Raw genomic sequence first — 15,713 nt, forward strand, 5'->3', positions numbered from 1 at the left:
TCAGAATTTTCCAAACACTTCAAGATTTCACCCAAAATTTGGACAAATCTTGATAGAAATTTGAAATCTCGCTCTCTTTGGTCTTTGCGCAAAATCGGCTGAAACAGAACAATACTATGATTTTTTTCCTGTAACTTTTTCAGTTTTTTCTGGGCAGTTCATATTTCAGCCCAAAATTTGAAAAATAAAATGGGATAAGTATATTTTTCATCCCTGAACTCTCTGGAAAGTATGAAAATGGTCCCTCAACTGTAATACCGGCGAACATTAGTCCCTTGACTCAACAAAAGTAGTTTTCGTGCTGAGTTGGCGTGGTTTTGACCCGGCGTTGCCAACATGGCAATCTTCTTCCTTTCCATCTTTTAACTCATCTGAGCATTTCGTCGAGCAGTTGGCGTGCGCCAAGAAACAGAAGAAGGAGGTCGACGTGGAGCTTGCGGCGCCGCACGTACTGGGTGCAAGCTGTCGGGGAGGTGCGGCACAGCGAGGATCGCCTCCTCGCCGGTGAAGCGCACACGGCAGCACGCACAAACTTGCACATCACACCCACCAGCACACATACACTCGCACAGCACAGATGCACACGCACAACACAGACGCGCGCTGGCAGAGGGAGAGAGCACCGGCGGGTGCTCTTGCGCTCGTCCGCGCTACCATGGCGCGCGTAAGTTGGGAGTTGGTTCGAGCGCGGTCGTCGTGGCGATTCTCCGTCGGAAACGAGGTAGGCGAGGAGCTCTGGGGCGCGGGGTGGCTTTGGCCATCAAATTGAAGCGCTTTTGAATATGTCAGACGATGAGGGCGAGCTCTAGATTACATTGTGATGATTCTAACACCCATAGTCTTATTGTTGATCATGTTTTGCTCGTGAGAGGGGCTTACAATCTAAAGCTATTCCATTGTTGAAAAAAAAAGCTCTATCTGGATGTTCCACCCGAAATTTATGTATTTGTTATAAATATTATATTTTGTTAAACAGTCACTCCCGGTAACAATATATTTTGTTAAAAAGGATGCAAGTCATGGCGGCCGAAGCATCAAAGTATAAATGGAAACCGAGAACATGGCATAAGAAACATTGGTGGCGGTTGTTATTATGGTTCTTTGGGGCCTTATCACGGCGACTTTCTGACTGTCTATAATAATAAGGTTTGCCCGACTCCGGTGAGGGAGGGCGATGACGGTGGTGTGCCTTTGGCTCACTACAGTGGTTGTAGTCGTCGGTAGGCCAGGAAGAGGATAGATCAATCTACGCTTCTCTCATCAAGGAAATTAGGCATCTCTTGTCTCTTCGCAATTCTTGTATTACTCATGTTAATTGTATTTAGAATAATGTTAGTGATAGTTTAGCTAAGTTTGCTAGAGATGAGGGCAGAACCATTGGTTAGGGTCTGGCCCTGAAGTTGCTTTGTCTTTAACTTTTGATGATTGTAAGCATCTTGTGGTTGAGTAATACAAGTTTTCACCCGTAAAAAAAAAAGTCACAACATGGTCAAGGTCTCAAAAAGAAACGATGTCTACTACTTTGCCGGTCCGGTAGTCGTTCATGGAGAAATACCCAATGGTTTCCGGGGACATCTGTCCGCGGAATCTCACCGGTCAAGCCGTGGCTTTTAGTATATTACTTGGTCTTCTTTTGCCCTTTAACTGTACAAGCAGTCCATGTACTTGATCCGGTCCGACCTGTACGGGCTACCTCCCCACCCATCTCTGTGTCAAGCACTGTTCATGTCGAAATGCAGCAGTGCACAAACCGCGTCTGGCCCCTTCCCGGATGAGGAAGCAGATCCTCTAACATCCTCAAAGAATATCACGAAGCTACAATGAAATGCGTGTGTAAAACGAAGAAGGAATGTCAAGATACTGTAGCAATTACTATGCAGATTTACTGTAGCATGTACAAAAATAAATTACAAAATAATTTTATTACACCATAATTTTGTTTGTATGTAATTTTTGTAAATGTATACAATTGATTTGTAATTTGCAAATTAATTATAATCATTTTGGGCTTAACCATATAGATGTGAAGAAGGAATGTCATGGTTACTGTAGTTTACGTGACATTCTCAATGAAGAAGGAATGTCACGATTACTGTAGTTTACATGACATTCCTTGAGAATGTTAGAGGATCCGGTTCCCCTGGATGATTGTTGTTCTTTACTTTGTACACCATCGAGACAAATGCATACACTTACAGATAAGCGACTTGATTACTCGCTGATGAATATGATTACTCCAGACATCATCTACGTAGTACTTTGGTTTCATATTCACCTGCCAAGGATTAGTACTAATAATAAATGACGCACTAGTTTCATTTATATTAACTGCCACATGACACTAAAAACTAATTATCTAGATTCATTTTTTCCCTTGCTATGAATATGACCTATAATAGCAAATAAATTCTGGCTTTCTCGCTATGAAGTTAATGCAGCTTCTTTTATTGTGAAAATTTATATACTATTGCGCAAGTTACTCCAATTTATTCTAAAAATAGTTAACTATTTTGACTTTTTGTTTAACCATTAAAAAAATCACCTTACAGGGTACATATTTCCCCAGGAAACATTGGGTTTTTCCCCACCAAAAACTTATTATATAATGTTACTGCAATATTCTCCCCCCGTTTAAACCAGCAACCTACACTTTTTCCATCATTTATTAATTACATTTTCCTTTGTTCTTATTAGTACATTTTTTTGGGGAATAACTAAATATTTCCCTTGTACTTCAGAAAATAAAATAGTAACAAAGACCACATGCAATAGATTTTGTAATTAAATATTAGACAATAAAGGAGATCCTATAGCCAATCACATGTTTTATCACTACACACGACGGGGATTGAGCAAGACAACTTCAATCAGACAATCATCACGGAAAAATAATTAATCTCATAGTTTCCTAGTTTCTTAAACCGACCAAAAAAACCGCAGACGCAGATTTCTTGTACTCGTTACAATGGTGTATGGGGACACCTACACCCTTGTACTACAAAAATCTGTAATTCCACAATAAGTCAATAGTTTCTGCAATTGTTTTTCCATATAATATCGATTTTTTATTGTAGTCATTGTAGATAATCAATAGAAAGAAATCTCCTTCTGACTACCTTTATCAAAGCAGTCTAATGTTTTTTCAATAAAAATAATGAATAGTGAGCTATACTACGGGAAATCCCCTTTCGCTCCCACATGTATATACCCCCTATATGGGGATTATTTTATAAATAATTAAATAAAAAGTCAAAATAGTTCAAAAGTATTTTTAGATTAAACTTGACTTCACGAAGAAAAAACCTTGACTTCACAGCATAGAAGGGAAAATTTATTTGCTATTAAATGTCACTATTCACGCTATTTTGATTGAAAATTTGTCTTCTTTGGAAAGAAGTCAAAGAGAAAAATTCTTTTTGTGAAACTTCTCTCACTAGTACAATTAAAGGTCAAGTTTATTTCAAAAAAAAAATTCATAAATTTTTGACTTTTTGTTGAATTTCTAATTTAGTTTTTCATTTAGGATACATATGTACAAAGAACCAAATTCCCCTCCGCTATACTACCAATTAATTTTTGTACTTATTTAATTAGTCCTGAATAAATCTACTTTTTATACTTATTTAATTAGTCCCTTTTTCCTGCCGATCTTTTCAAAACATGACAGTTTAGAGCAACTCCAACGGGCCGACCTAAACGGACGGCATTTTTGTCCGCTTTTTTATCCGTTTGGGTCGGCCGGCCGCCCGCCGTTTACCCTCTTTTAGTTTTGGGTCGGCAGTGCACCCAACGGGCCGACCCATTTTCATGTCCGCGCGCGTTTAACATCGTGCCGTCGCCCTGATTTTGACGCTCCAGCACGTGGGAAAGGTTCGCGCGCTGGTTTTGGCGCTCCAGCGCGCGCCGCTGTCGGCGCTCGCTATAAAAGAAGGCGCTCCCTCCACACTCTGTCGGCCACCCACTCTCGCCGCCTCTACACCACCATGTCGATCCGTTGCCTATGCGCTTCGGATTTTCGCGGAGTCCGCGAGCGCCGCTCCGGCGCCTTCTCCGCCGAGATCTGGTTTCGCGAGAAACGTCTCGTCCTCGGCACCGCATCGGCGACGTAGCAGACGAGCGAGTGTGTGAATCCAATGTGCCACCGACCAGCGGGCCCGGTGAGAAAAGAAAGCGAGCGCGTGCGCGTCCATCTTATGTCCGCGCTGACGCAAATCAGCCTCAAAAATGGGCCGGGAATGGGTCGACAGGCGGACGAAAGCGGACGCACGTCCATTTAGGTCGGCGCGTTGGACTGGCTTTTTTGTCCGCACCGACCCAAACGGACGGCCGCGAACGAAATGGGTCGCCCCATTAAAATTGCTCTTAGTTCATTTGTACCACACGCAAAGACATTCTTACGCGCCCACTTAACCAAGCTACGTTGACGACAGGCCTCTGGCAAAGACCTCGTTCTTGCAAAAAGGTGAAGTGTTCCTACAGTACAGCATTTATCCATGGATGATGGAAAGCGCGTCGTCCCTGCCGGCAGATCCTGTACCAACCTGTTCCACCGCCTAGTACAGCACTGTTCGTCAGGTTAATAATCAACTTTCCAACTTTCCCTTCAAACCGTATAGTCCCAGACGTTACTTTATCTGCCAATCGCGATGCACCTATTGACCCATTGGATAACCAGGACACATGTCCCCATAGACCGAATGTTCGCCTCCTTCACGTGGGTGGCTATTCCTGCACAGCACAGTATAGCACCACCCACATACCTTGCCATGTTCATGCCCGCCCACTGGCTCGGCCTGCACCAGCGCCAGCCCCCGGTTTGGGAAAAGAAGTATTCTCCACTTTGCCCGTTCGGAGGTCAGCTCAGCCGGCATCAACACGACAACAAGGAACTGACTGAGCTAGTGCTGGTACCTATCAAAAGCCTGTGGACTGTGGCTTGAGGCTCAACCCCAAGGGGAATATGTTGACAAGGCATGGCAAAGCTGGGCGAGGTGGTGGAGCCTTGGCTGTTTCAACGTGGATTGTTCATCTCTTCGTCGAGGCTAGAGCATTTAATTACAAGCGGAAACAGGAAGCCGAGAACATGGCGTGATTGACATTGACAGAAAGACAGACATGAAATGAGCTAAAAACACCTATGACTAAGTCACTATGCTTCTGTGGAGGCTTGTCCCTGTGAGGCCGTGACAAGGATTTTTCATCCTAGATGTCAGTCTAACTAAGGCCAATTCTTTTGAGGGTCCTAAAAAAATAAAAAAAAATAATGGTGTCCCTAGTACCGCCGGTGAAGGCCAGATAGGTTTTGACAAACCGTGGTGCTGTCATCGCAACGAGAGAACCAACCACGGGTCGAGTCAAAGCATCGGACTCAAATCCGACCCCTTAAATGGCTGCGGACGCGTTCGGGTCCGAACACCGGTTGATCAAGCCTCAAATTTCTTTTCTCACAATCAAACACCTTAATTAGCATATCTCAAATCCATATAAACTCATACAACTACGTAAACGATGCATTACACATCATCCGGCTACTACATTACAATATGCCATTGGAGTACCAAAATTTGGCATGTTTGACTATGGTGGAGAAGATCATCCCCGGTTTCCCTTGCCCTTCCCGGTGCCACCGTCGTCCTTCTCGAGAAAGTACCGGTCGAAGACACAGTTGGGATCGATACGGATCTACTCATCGTCGGAGTTGTTCTTCCTGTTGTTGTCCTCCTTCCCCTCCTTTGGTGGTAGTCCGGCCATGGCACGGATCACCAAATTCTGCTCTCAAACGAGGGCGCGCGTGAAATCCGGCCGTGTTTGAATGAATTTCGCCTGGTTAGTTTGAATTGTTGTCAAAATATATGCTGCTGCGTTGGATGTCGTCCTCCCGCATCCGTGTCCACGAACTGGTCTCTCCCAGTTCGTGGATGAATGCGGGATAAAATTTGCGAGTTGCCAGAAGAGGAGGAAGTCATCCGCGTCCAAATTATGAAGAAGCGCCAACGAAGGAACACGCGTGTCCCTTCCAGATTGGAGGCGCTTGCACCACCTCCTCCCGTGGCTCCTGCTCAGCAGCGTGGGGTGACCATGACCTGACACCCACCGCGTCGGCCATCTCTGATGCCATGGACGACCAGCTCCACCGCTGGCCCACCATGCGCGGGTTCCACGCGGCGATGGGTGGCTCCTCCAGCATCTTCAGAAATATTGTTTTGTTTTTAGATCAACACGAAAGGCTCCCCGGCTCGATTAAACTAAGAAAAATGAGGGAGGAAATATGGTTTCCGGTATAAACTTGTGGTGCATAGTCTTTTTTCTTTTTGACAGAATTGTGGTACATATTCTTTACTGAATAACCTTTGGCATGGAAATTCTTGTCCACGAGGCACACAAAGAACCATACAACTCCCGTGTACCGCCGGACAGTCTCACAGACACGACAAGGAAAAGAAATGAATCACAGCCCACGGTCACGGGTCGAGATCCAAAAGGAAAGTTCAGTACAGATACAAGCGCTCATATACACACGTATACACTCACCCTTATGAACGCACATACACACACCCTACCCCTATGAGCACCTTCGAAAGACTGAGTCGGTATATCATCTTGAGATTTACGAAGTCACCGTAGGCGCCTCGTCGTCGATGGGAACGTCTCCTCTCACTAAATGCGCATCGCTAGAAATCCTGAAATAAATCCAGGAATAAATGCGAGCACCAGGATTTGAACCCTGATGGGCTGGGGATATGAAAGTGCGTTATATCAACTAGAGGGGGTGAATAGGCGATTTTTATGAATTCTTCACTGAAGAATTTCAGGGTGAGAAAATTCCTGAGTGAAGAACTACTTGCAGCGGAATAAGTATTCAGAAGTAAACCTAACAGAGCATGAGCATGGTCTTCATTAAGAAATGTAAACAAGCACAGAGTACAGAAAGCGTAAACACAGGATAAGACAAACGGACTGAAGAAATTGAACTAAGGAAATAGAGAAAGTCTTCAAACAGTTATGAACAAGCACACAACACAGATAAGAGGAAATGGAAGGGTTGAGGAAATAGAACCAGTAAGCTCGGTGAAGACAATGATTTGGTAGACCAGTTCCAACTGTTGTCTCAGTTGTACGTCTGGTTGGAGCGGCTGAGTATTTATACTCGAGGACACACAGTCCCGGACACCCAGTCAAGGACACTTAGTCCAAAACACCCAGTTCTCACCGTATTCCCCTTGAGTTAAGGTCACACAGATCTCGCCCAATTACTCATGGTAAGTCTTCAGATGACTTCCAAACCTTCACAGACTCGGTCACTCGGCTATCCACAATTTCCTCTTGGATGCTCTAGACCATGACGCCTAACCGTCTGGAAGATGCACAGTCTTCGAAGGTAACAAGCGTCGGATCCACGCAGGATCAATCTCTTCAGTGATGCTCAATCACTTGGGGTTTGTAGGTGTTTGAGTTTGGGTTTTCCTCACTTGATGATTTCCACTCAAAGTCCTCGGAGGATGGGATGCTCTCAAATGACAAGTGTCAGTTTCTCTCGGAGTAGCCAACCAGCTAGTGGTTATAGGGGGCGGCTATTTATAGCCTAGGGAGCAGCCCGACATGATAAGACATAAATGCCCTTCAATGATATGACCGTTAGGTGGGTAGATATTTTGGGACAACTGGCACATAGCACAGCAACGGTCGGAATTTTGAGTATCAAATCCTCAGGGCTATCATGTTCCTCACCGTGTAACCAATCCACACTGGCGAATTCCTAACTCCTCAGTCAGAACAAATTACTCAAAGACCAGAAGAACTTCGTCTCTGTCACTGAAGAAATTGACCGAACTGTATGAGATTTCCAATGGCTTCACTCGAAGGGATTGATAGGTGTAGGATTTTGAGTTGAGCATCACATGGAAAATTTTTCTTAGTATTTCCTCGACCCCTTTAACAGTACGGTGTTTCCTATGACTCAAGAAAAAGAAAATAAAACTATGAAAACAAAAGTCTTCATACTTCATGTTCCTCAAATGAATACCAAGTCTTCAGGATTACATCAATTTCTTCACTTTCAAAGTCTTTAGAAATACAAAGTCTTCAGTTGAAGAACTTCATTTTTTGGGGTCGACTTTCTCTGTAAATATCAAACTCCTCATATACTTATAGACCTGTGTACACTCACAAACGCGTGAGTCCCTTAACCTATAAGTCTTCAGTACACCAAAATCACTAAGGGGCACTAGATGCACTTACAATCTCTCCCTTTTTGGTGATTGATGACAATATAGGTTAAGTTTTCATCGGGGATAAATATATGAAGTGTAAATACTGATATTGAGGAATTTGATTGCAAGATATAGAGGAACTCCCCCTGAAGATGTGCATAGTGAGGAATTTGCTTTTAAAGCAATGCACACTTTGAAGAGTAGAATTATGGAGATCTTCCCCTATATCTTGTAATTCATACCGCATTTAACATATAATATGAAGAATTTGAAATGCATGATGAAATATGGTGACTGATGTAATTCAGCATGCATGCATTAACATTAATGAGGAATAAACATGCAGAAAAACTCAGGCAAAATATTAGACCACCATAAAGTTTAAGGTTACAACTCGATCCAGCAAAGTCTTTGAAAGAATGAGAGTTGTAACTTTAAAAAAATGACCATATAGGTAGACCCGCTTGAAGACTCAAATTTATCCCCCTTTGTCATCGAATGACCAAAAGGATCGAAAATAAGGACTAACGCCCCTGAAGAATATCAAATTGATGGAGGAGCGCCAGCGTTGTTGGGGCCGTTTGTCATTGTAGGGCCAGCCGCAGTGTCGTCTAAGTCTTCATACTCGTCGATGTCGCGGGATGAAGAATAGGAGCTGGCCACCAAGGTAGGAACTTTGACCTTCTTGAATTTCTTCGGTGGAGGTGCAGACCAGTAAAAGTTCTCCTTGAGACCCATTTGCTTCAGATTTTCTTCACCATACAGACGTGATAAGACAGCCCAGGTGCGACCGAAAACTTCATGGAGGTAGTAATGGTTTTTCTTTACTGCATTATGTTTAGCAGTCATGTTGTGAAGAATTGAACCAAACTGACGCTTAACACATTTATTATTACGATCCACCTTCTGGTGAAGACTAAGAAGTAGCTCACGGTCAGTCATCACCCTGGGAGCTGTGGCTTGAGGATTTGACTTGGATGCATTTGCAGCAGAGTCATGAGTGGCAGAGTCATCATTGGTGGAATAAGATGCAGTTTTGTGAAACTGACCATCCAATGGACGAATGCCTTCATCAATGACAACATGTGCCTTCCCTTTTTCATCAGTTGAGGTATAAGTCTGCTTGAGGACTTCAATCGGGGGCAGGTAGCTGAGCTGATTCTGAAAACCAACCTTGTAGTTGAGTGAAGACCTTATTCTGAGAAATCTCATAATCCAAGGAGCATAAGGCTTCAACTCAAACGGAGAGAGTGCAACATTTGTCAGAGTCCTCATGAAGAAATCATATTAATTGACAGGAATGCTATGAATGATATTGAATAGCAGATTATTCATGATGCCAACTATTTCCTCATCAGATGAGTCGTGGCATTTGATAGGATTCATTGTACTCGTCAGAATGCGATAGACTGTTCTGGGCACATAGAGTAAGTGTTTCACGAGGAATTTGGTCCTTGGGGCTTGGCCGGGCTTCAGAGGCTTCATTAGAACTTGCATGTAATGAGCAATGAGTTTAGGTTCTTGGTACAGGCAGCGAGCTCCTTCACTGGGTGGACTGATGGGGAGGGATTTTCTTCAGGGATTTTTTACGATACATTATACTGCCGACTTTAACGAGAATCAGTCTTGATTTTAGCCCAAGGACATTCTGGTAATTTTAGGTAGTTCTTTCACATGTTATAGATTCTAATATAATAATGGTTCTAATTTATCCATACGCATATGAATACGTCTATCATGTGCGTCGCATGACTCCCTAGTCCTTGGCCACGACGACGCCGCACAAACAATTTCTTCACAATCCTACGCCGCATATCTGACTCCACCAGGCAACCGGCCGCCTGCCTCCGCCAGCTTCCCTTGCTACCCGTGTGATGGCAACACGTCCTGCCGCGTCGAGGAGTGCCGCGAGCTCAATCACGGCGTGCTTGCTTGGCCCCGTACTTCCTGCCATGAATCTTCTGCCGATGCGTTTGGCCGAGAGACGCGCGTTATGAAGCAGCCAGGGAACCAAGTGAAAGTATCGCGGTGCTCCCAGCTCAAAACGCACATTGAGAAAAAATGTTTTTAAATTTTCAAAAAAAGAAAAGAAAAATGTGAATGTTCACAATGAATGTGACTACAACCCCTAAAATTTTCGGATCCATACTCGAAACGCATATTGAGAAATAAAGATGTGAAATCTAGTATGAATAGTGTAAAAGGACAAAAGCAACATTGACACTATTCATATCTAGAATTACAAAAGCAGCATTGACACTATTCACATCTGGAATTACAAAAGCAGCATTTACACTATTCACATCTGACAACACTAGCGTGCTGTCACTTGCCTTCCCCTGCCTCGCGACCGTCGGGATTGCGGCATGGTCGCCCTTGTGTCTCTAACACCGTCCGGTTCCAGTGCACAAACACCATGGTTGCAGCATCCCCCACGTCACCGGCTCCGGCTGCCACCATCGTCGACTAGCACCGCCGTGTTGCAGCACAAAATCTAAGCAACAAAACCTCCCAATGTAGTTGAAGCAAAAAAGAAAACAGTTCCATCCAAAATTAACACCGGATCCGACAAATGATGACCGTGGTGGTAGCAATCGCCACTGCTGGTTCCGGCAAACGGTGACTACAGTCCCAACATTTGTGGCCGCCTCCTAACCTAGGGACACTGAATCATCGGCGAACCCACCACCCAAGACGACGCCACTGAGGCCGGCTTGTCCCAGAGGAAATCCCGATCTGAAGGAAGGAGGAAAACAAGCCCAACAGAAAAACCTGTGGGATTTGATGTGAACAATAGCTGACCAAGACAAGTAGGGGGAAGAAGCAGCCAGAGCCATCCTAGACACGACGGAGGACTGCAACCGCCGCCGAGAATGGGTGGTCGGACCCTAGTTGAAGCCACCCAGCTCTCCTGGCCGACTGTGCACACACTCAGGCCGAGGCATCCAATGGCCCTCATGCCCCAGATCTGTGCGATTTGAAGCCCAAGCACTGCCCACCCGTTGATGTTCACCGGGTCAGCCACCCCGTCACCAGGAATGAACTCTGCTGCACTAGATAGACAACAGGAGCGCGCCACCCTTGCAACCGCAAGCAACACTCGAAGGAGGCCCCACCGCCGCCGCCGCCCTCAGGAGCCCGAGAGGCGAGCCTGGCAACCCTCTCAAGCGACGACGAGGTGGGCGAAGGAAAGGAGAGGTGTGGCGGAGACTGGACTAGTCGCAAAAATGCTAGTTGTACGAATAGTTACGGGGCTTTACAAACTCCTTCCAATTTACTAAACGTTCATCCCCCTGATTTTCATAGGGTGGGTCCGCTTCCACAACTAACCCCAATCATTAATGGCCACGTTGAATCAGCCCCCATAACACCCCGTAATCCTTCGTACGTGTAGCATTATTGGACTAGTCGCCACCCGAGTAGCCCCAGGGGAGCGACGCGGGGGCGAAAGGCCATCTTGGTGCAACTATTATTTGTATTTAAAAAGATCCATATTTTGAATTGGTCGAGTAGGGCTTCCGTGGCTATATTGTAACTTCATAGGGAGTTTTTTTTTTGTGCGGAAAACTTCACGGGGAGTTGAAGTGGATGGGGCCAAAATTGAAGCCATTAAGAGTTGGCTGGCTAGAGTATTCTTGGGTGGACTGAGTTTTATCGACGTTTTGTCAAAGAATTCTGATAAAAATCATGTAAATCAAACATGGCCCTCTGAATCCGACATTATTCATTGATGCTAGCACATGTGTGTATTCATTCGACTTCTTTGTTTTTTTGGCAAAACTAAATCAATGAAAAACACTCATCTTCAACATCACAGATTGAGCACGTGCCTAGGATAGTTTGATGGTGTTTTACGAATCAATCAAGTTCTAAGCTATTACACGTACGGAATTTACATTTATTAAACGGAGGGGCACGTGCGGAGTTAAGTTAACCCATTATAAACATCGTGTACCTCTATCCACCTACGGCGGCTAGGCGGTCGCCGTATCCAAAGCAGCAGCACGCCGCGGCGACGTTCGCCGTGGACCAGCGGATATACATGCATGCATCCGGGCGTCGTGACACGTACGGTCAAATCGTACCGCCGGCTGGCTGGTTCATCCACTACTAGGTAGCTAGGAGAGGAGAGCCCGTGGCCTATCCATGCGCGCCGGCGGTCCACCCTGACCCTGTGGAATACTAGGACCTGGGTTCGCTCCATTCCATGTGTGCGTTCTTATCCACGTCGTCTTTGACTGTCAATACAGCACGGCCACCACGTGGAATCCATCCATCCTAGGGAAGGATCTCAGTGCCTCCTCAGTCCATCCCATGTGGACTGCTTATCCAAACCCGACTATATATACGTATACCCCTGCGTACCGGCGTACGGACCCACACACCGCAATCGCATTGCTCACTCACTCATCTCCTACGTCTCCTTCAGGCTACTCTAGTCTCGTACGTACGAGTGGTGGGTGCTCGATCAGAGAAGAGGAGAGGGAATGGGGACGGCGGCGGCCTTGGCGCTAGCGATCGTCGTGTCGCTGCTGTGCTGGACGGCGGCGCACGCGTCGCACGTCGTCTACCCGGAGCTCCAGTCGCTGGAGGCCAAGGAGGTCGCCACGGAGCTGCGCACCGGCTACCACTTCCAGCCCCCCAAGCACTGGATCAATGGTGCCTACGTATTTTCTTTCCATCTATCTACGTCTGCGTGTTTGTGGAGCACTTTTTTGTGTTACTCATTCCTCGTCTCCTTTGTTTGCATGGCATTGACCTACTTCCCTTCACATGACGACGCAACAACCAATCAGATCCCAATGGTACGTAACGTACGTGTAGTAACTAACTAACTTAGAGTGGATATTTGCTTGCATGGCATGTATCTAAACCTACCTACGTGCGGATGGATGGATGCAGGGCCGATGTACTACAAGGGGCTGTACCACCTCTTCTACCAGTACAACCCCAAGGGCGCCGTGTGGGGGAACATCATCTGGGCGCACTCCGTCTCCACCGACCTCATTCACTGGGTGGCGCTGGAGCCTGCGATCTACCCGACCATGCCCTTCGACGTCAACGGCTGCTGGTCGGGCTCCGCCACACTGCTGCCCAACGGCGTCCCTGTCATCATGTACACCGGCATCGACCCCCACAAGAACCAGGTGCAGAACGTCGCGTACCCGGCCAACCTCTCCGACCCATACCTCCGGCAGTGGGTCAAGCCCGATTACAATCCAATCATCAGCCCCGACCACGGCATCAACGCGAGCGCTTTCCGTGATCCCACCACAGCGTGGTACGGACCCGACGGGTATGTACATTTTATTTTCGTCCTCCGAACAAATTTTCTTCACAAGTTGGCCCAGAGCTTGGGGGGAGGGGGCGGTGCCCCCCCCCCCCCCCCCCCAAAACTATATATTGTGTTGTGAGTATGCATAAAGAATATATGTTGTACCTGATATATGTGCAGACACTGGAGGTTGGTGGTGGGCACCAAGGAGAACATGAGGGGGATCGCGGTGTTGTACCGGAGCCGAGACTTCAAGAAGTGGGTCAAGGCGCGCCACTCATTGCACGCGGGACTCACAGGAATGTGGGAGTGCCCTGACTTCTTCCCTGTGGCGGTAGCCGGAGGCAGCCGTAACCACCAGAGTGGTGTGGACATCGTGGAGTTGCACGACCGTGTTGTGGCCAAGGAGGTCAAGTACGTGCTCAAGGTGAGTCTAGAACTGACACGATACGATTACTACACAATTGGCACATACGACCACGACAAGGAGAGGTACACCCCCGACCACGCCTTCCTGGACAATGACTACGACCTCCGCTACGACTATGGTGACTTCTACGCCTCCAAGTCCTTCTTCGACCCGGCCAAGAGACGCCGAGTGCTCTGGGGCTGGGCCAATGAGTCTGACACCGTTACCGAGGACCGCCACAAGGGCTGGGCCGGCATCCAGGTCACTGGAACTAGCTACGCTTGCACATGAACAAAATTACTTTTGCTAGTATGTTTTCCACTGTATGTGCTGAGAGCCTGAGATCGAGACGTATTGTTGTTGCTGATTTTCTCAGGCGATACCAAGGAAGATCTTCCTATCGCGAAGCGGGAGACAGCTGATCCAATGGCCAGTGGAGGAGGTCAAGTCGCTGCGCTCAAAGCACGTAAATGTCAGCAACAAGGCCGTCAAGGGCGGCGAGTACTTCGAGATCACCGGCTTCAAATCCGTGCAGTCAGACGTGGAGGCGGCGTTCGCCATCAGGGACCTGGACAAAGCGGAGAAGTTCGACCTGGCGTGGCGGACCGACGCACAGGGGCTATGCAAGAAGTTCAACTCGCACGTCAAGGGCGGCGTTGGGCCGTTCGGGCTCTGGCTGCTGGCCTCCGACGACCTCGAGGAGAGGACAGCCGTCTTCTTCAGGGTGTTCAAGACCAACGACACCAATTACGCCATCCTCATGTGTAATGACCCGACAAGGTAAGTCACATTACATGGTAGTATAAAACTTGCAATGTTGGATTATCCGTGCATCCAGATCCAACAGTAATTCCCAATGGTCACTATCAAATAGGTCATCGTACGAGTCACAGATCTACAGGCCGACCTTCGCCGGCTTTGTCAACGTCGACATAGCCAAGACCAAGAAGATCGCCCTCAGAACATTGGTATATGTATATATGTAACCACATGATCAGTGTATGCTCTGGAGTGGATTAAACCGTTGAAAGAGGGGTCTAAGGCATGTCGCGAACTTCATTTCAGATTGACCATTCTGTGGTGGAGAGCTTCGGGGCCGGCGGAAAGACGTGCATCCTGACGAGGGTTTACCCGAGGAAAGCCATCGGCGACGACGCGCACCTCTTCGTCTTCAACAACGGTGAGTCGGACATCAAGGTCACCAACCTGCACGCGTGGGAGATGAAGACCCCCATGATGAACAAGCTGCTGGAGCAGTAGCAGCAGCCTGGACGATCGAGGAGTAGAAGTAGCCTAGCCGTAGCTAGCCAGCTTATTAGTTTAAATGAGATGGATTAATTAGGAGAGGCTGAAGTTAAAAATGTAGTTGTACACTTGCTGCCCACGGAAACATGGGAATGAATAAAGGTTTTGGTGGATGAGTCCATTTTCGCCTTGAAGAATTGCAGATCAGTTTATGTCCCTCTTTGTTCGACAAGCTGCTGGTGAACTTCCAGTTAAATATTTCCAAGAGATTTCTAACTTGTTTTGACATGCACATTTTCTAAGGTGTTGTTTTGATGTACATAAAAAAGGCACATAAGTAGTGTTATTTAATTGTCAGTTAAGAAAAATAAATGTTTGTTCTTCTCATCCTGGCTGCAAGCTGAGATGTAACTAAACAGCAATAGGTTGAAATTTGTGAGAGCAACTGTAACGTAAAATTTCTGCGGAGTATGTGGTTTGGTACATGACGGCTGGAGCTATATGAAGGTTGAACATAATCAGTTATTAGTGCTACTTATATGAAGCTCTGACCTTGAGCATAGCCCTTGATAAT

At 46.5% G+C, this 15,713-nt stretch overlaps 1 protein-coding gene across 1 annotated transcript; it reads left to right on the forward strand.

The window, feature by feature from the left end:
* Positions 1 to 12,596: 12,596 nt before the first annotated feature.
* Positions 12,597 to 15,326, forward strand: LOC147977799 (beta-fructofuranosidase, insoluble isoenzyme 3-like). Its single transcript, XM_087545965.1, has 7 exons — positions 12,597 to 12,869; positions 13,007 to 13,015; positions 13,113 to 13,506; positions 13,666 to 14,155; positions 14,271 to 14,674; positions 14,769 to 14,862; positions 14,960 to 15,326. The coding sequence occupies exons 1-7, from the start codon at positions 12,698 to 12,700 to the stop codon at positions 15,152 to 15,154; spliced, it is 1,758 nt and encodes a 585-aa protein (XP_087402091.1). The 5' UTR covers positions 12,597 to 12,697; the 3' UTR covers positions 15,155 to 15,326.
* The last annotated feature ends 387 nt before the right edge of the window (positions 15,327 to 15,713 follow it).

The sequence above is a fragment of the Triticum urartu genome, chromosome 3A (genome assembly GCF_056163025.1).
Source record: "Triticum urartu cultivar PI428250 chromosome 3A, HENAU_Tu73, whole genome shotgun sequence".
NCBI lineage: Eukaryota > Viridiplantae > Streptophyta > Magnoliopsida > Poales > Poaceae > Triticum > Triticum urartu.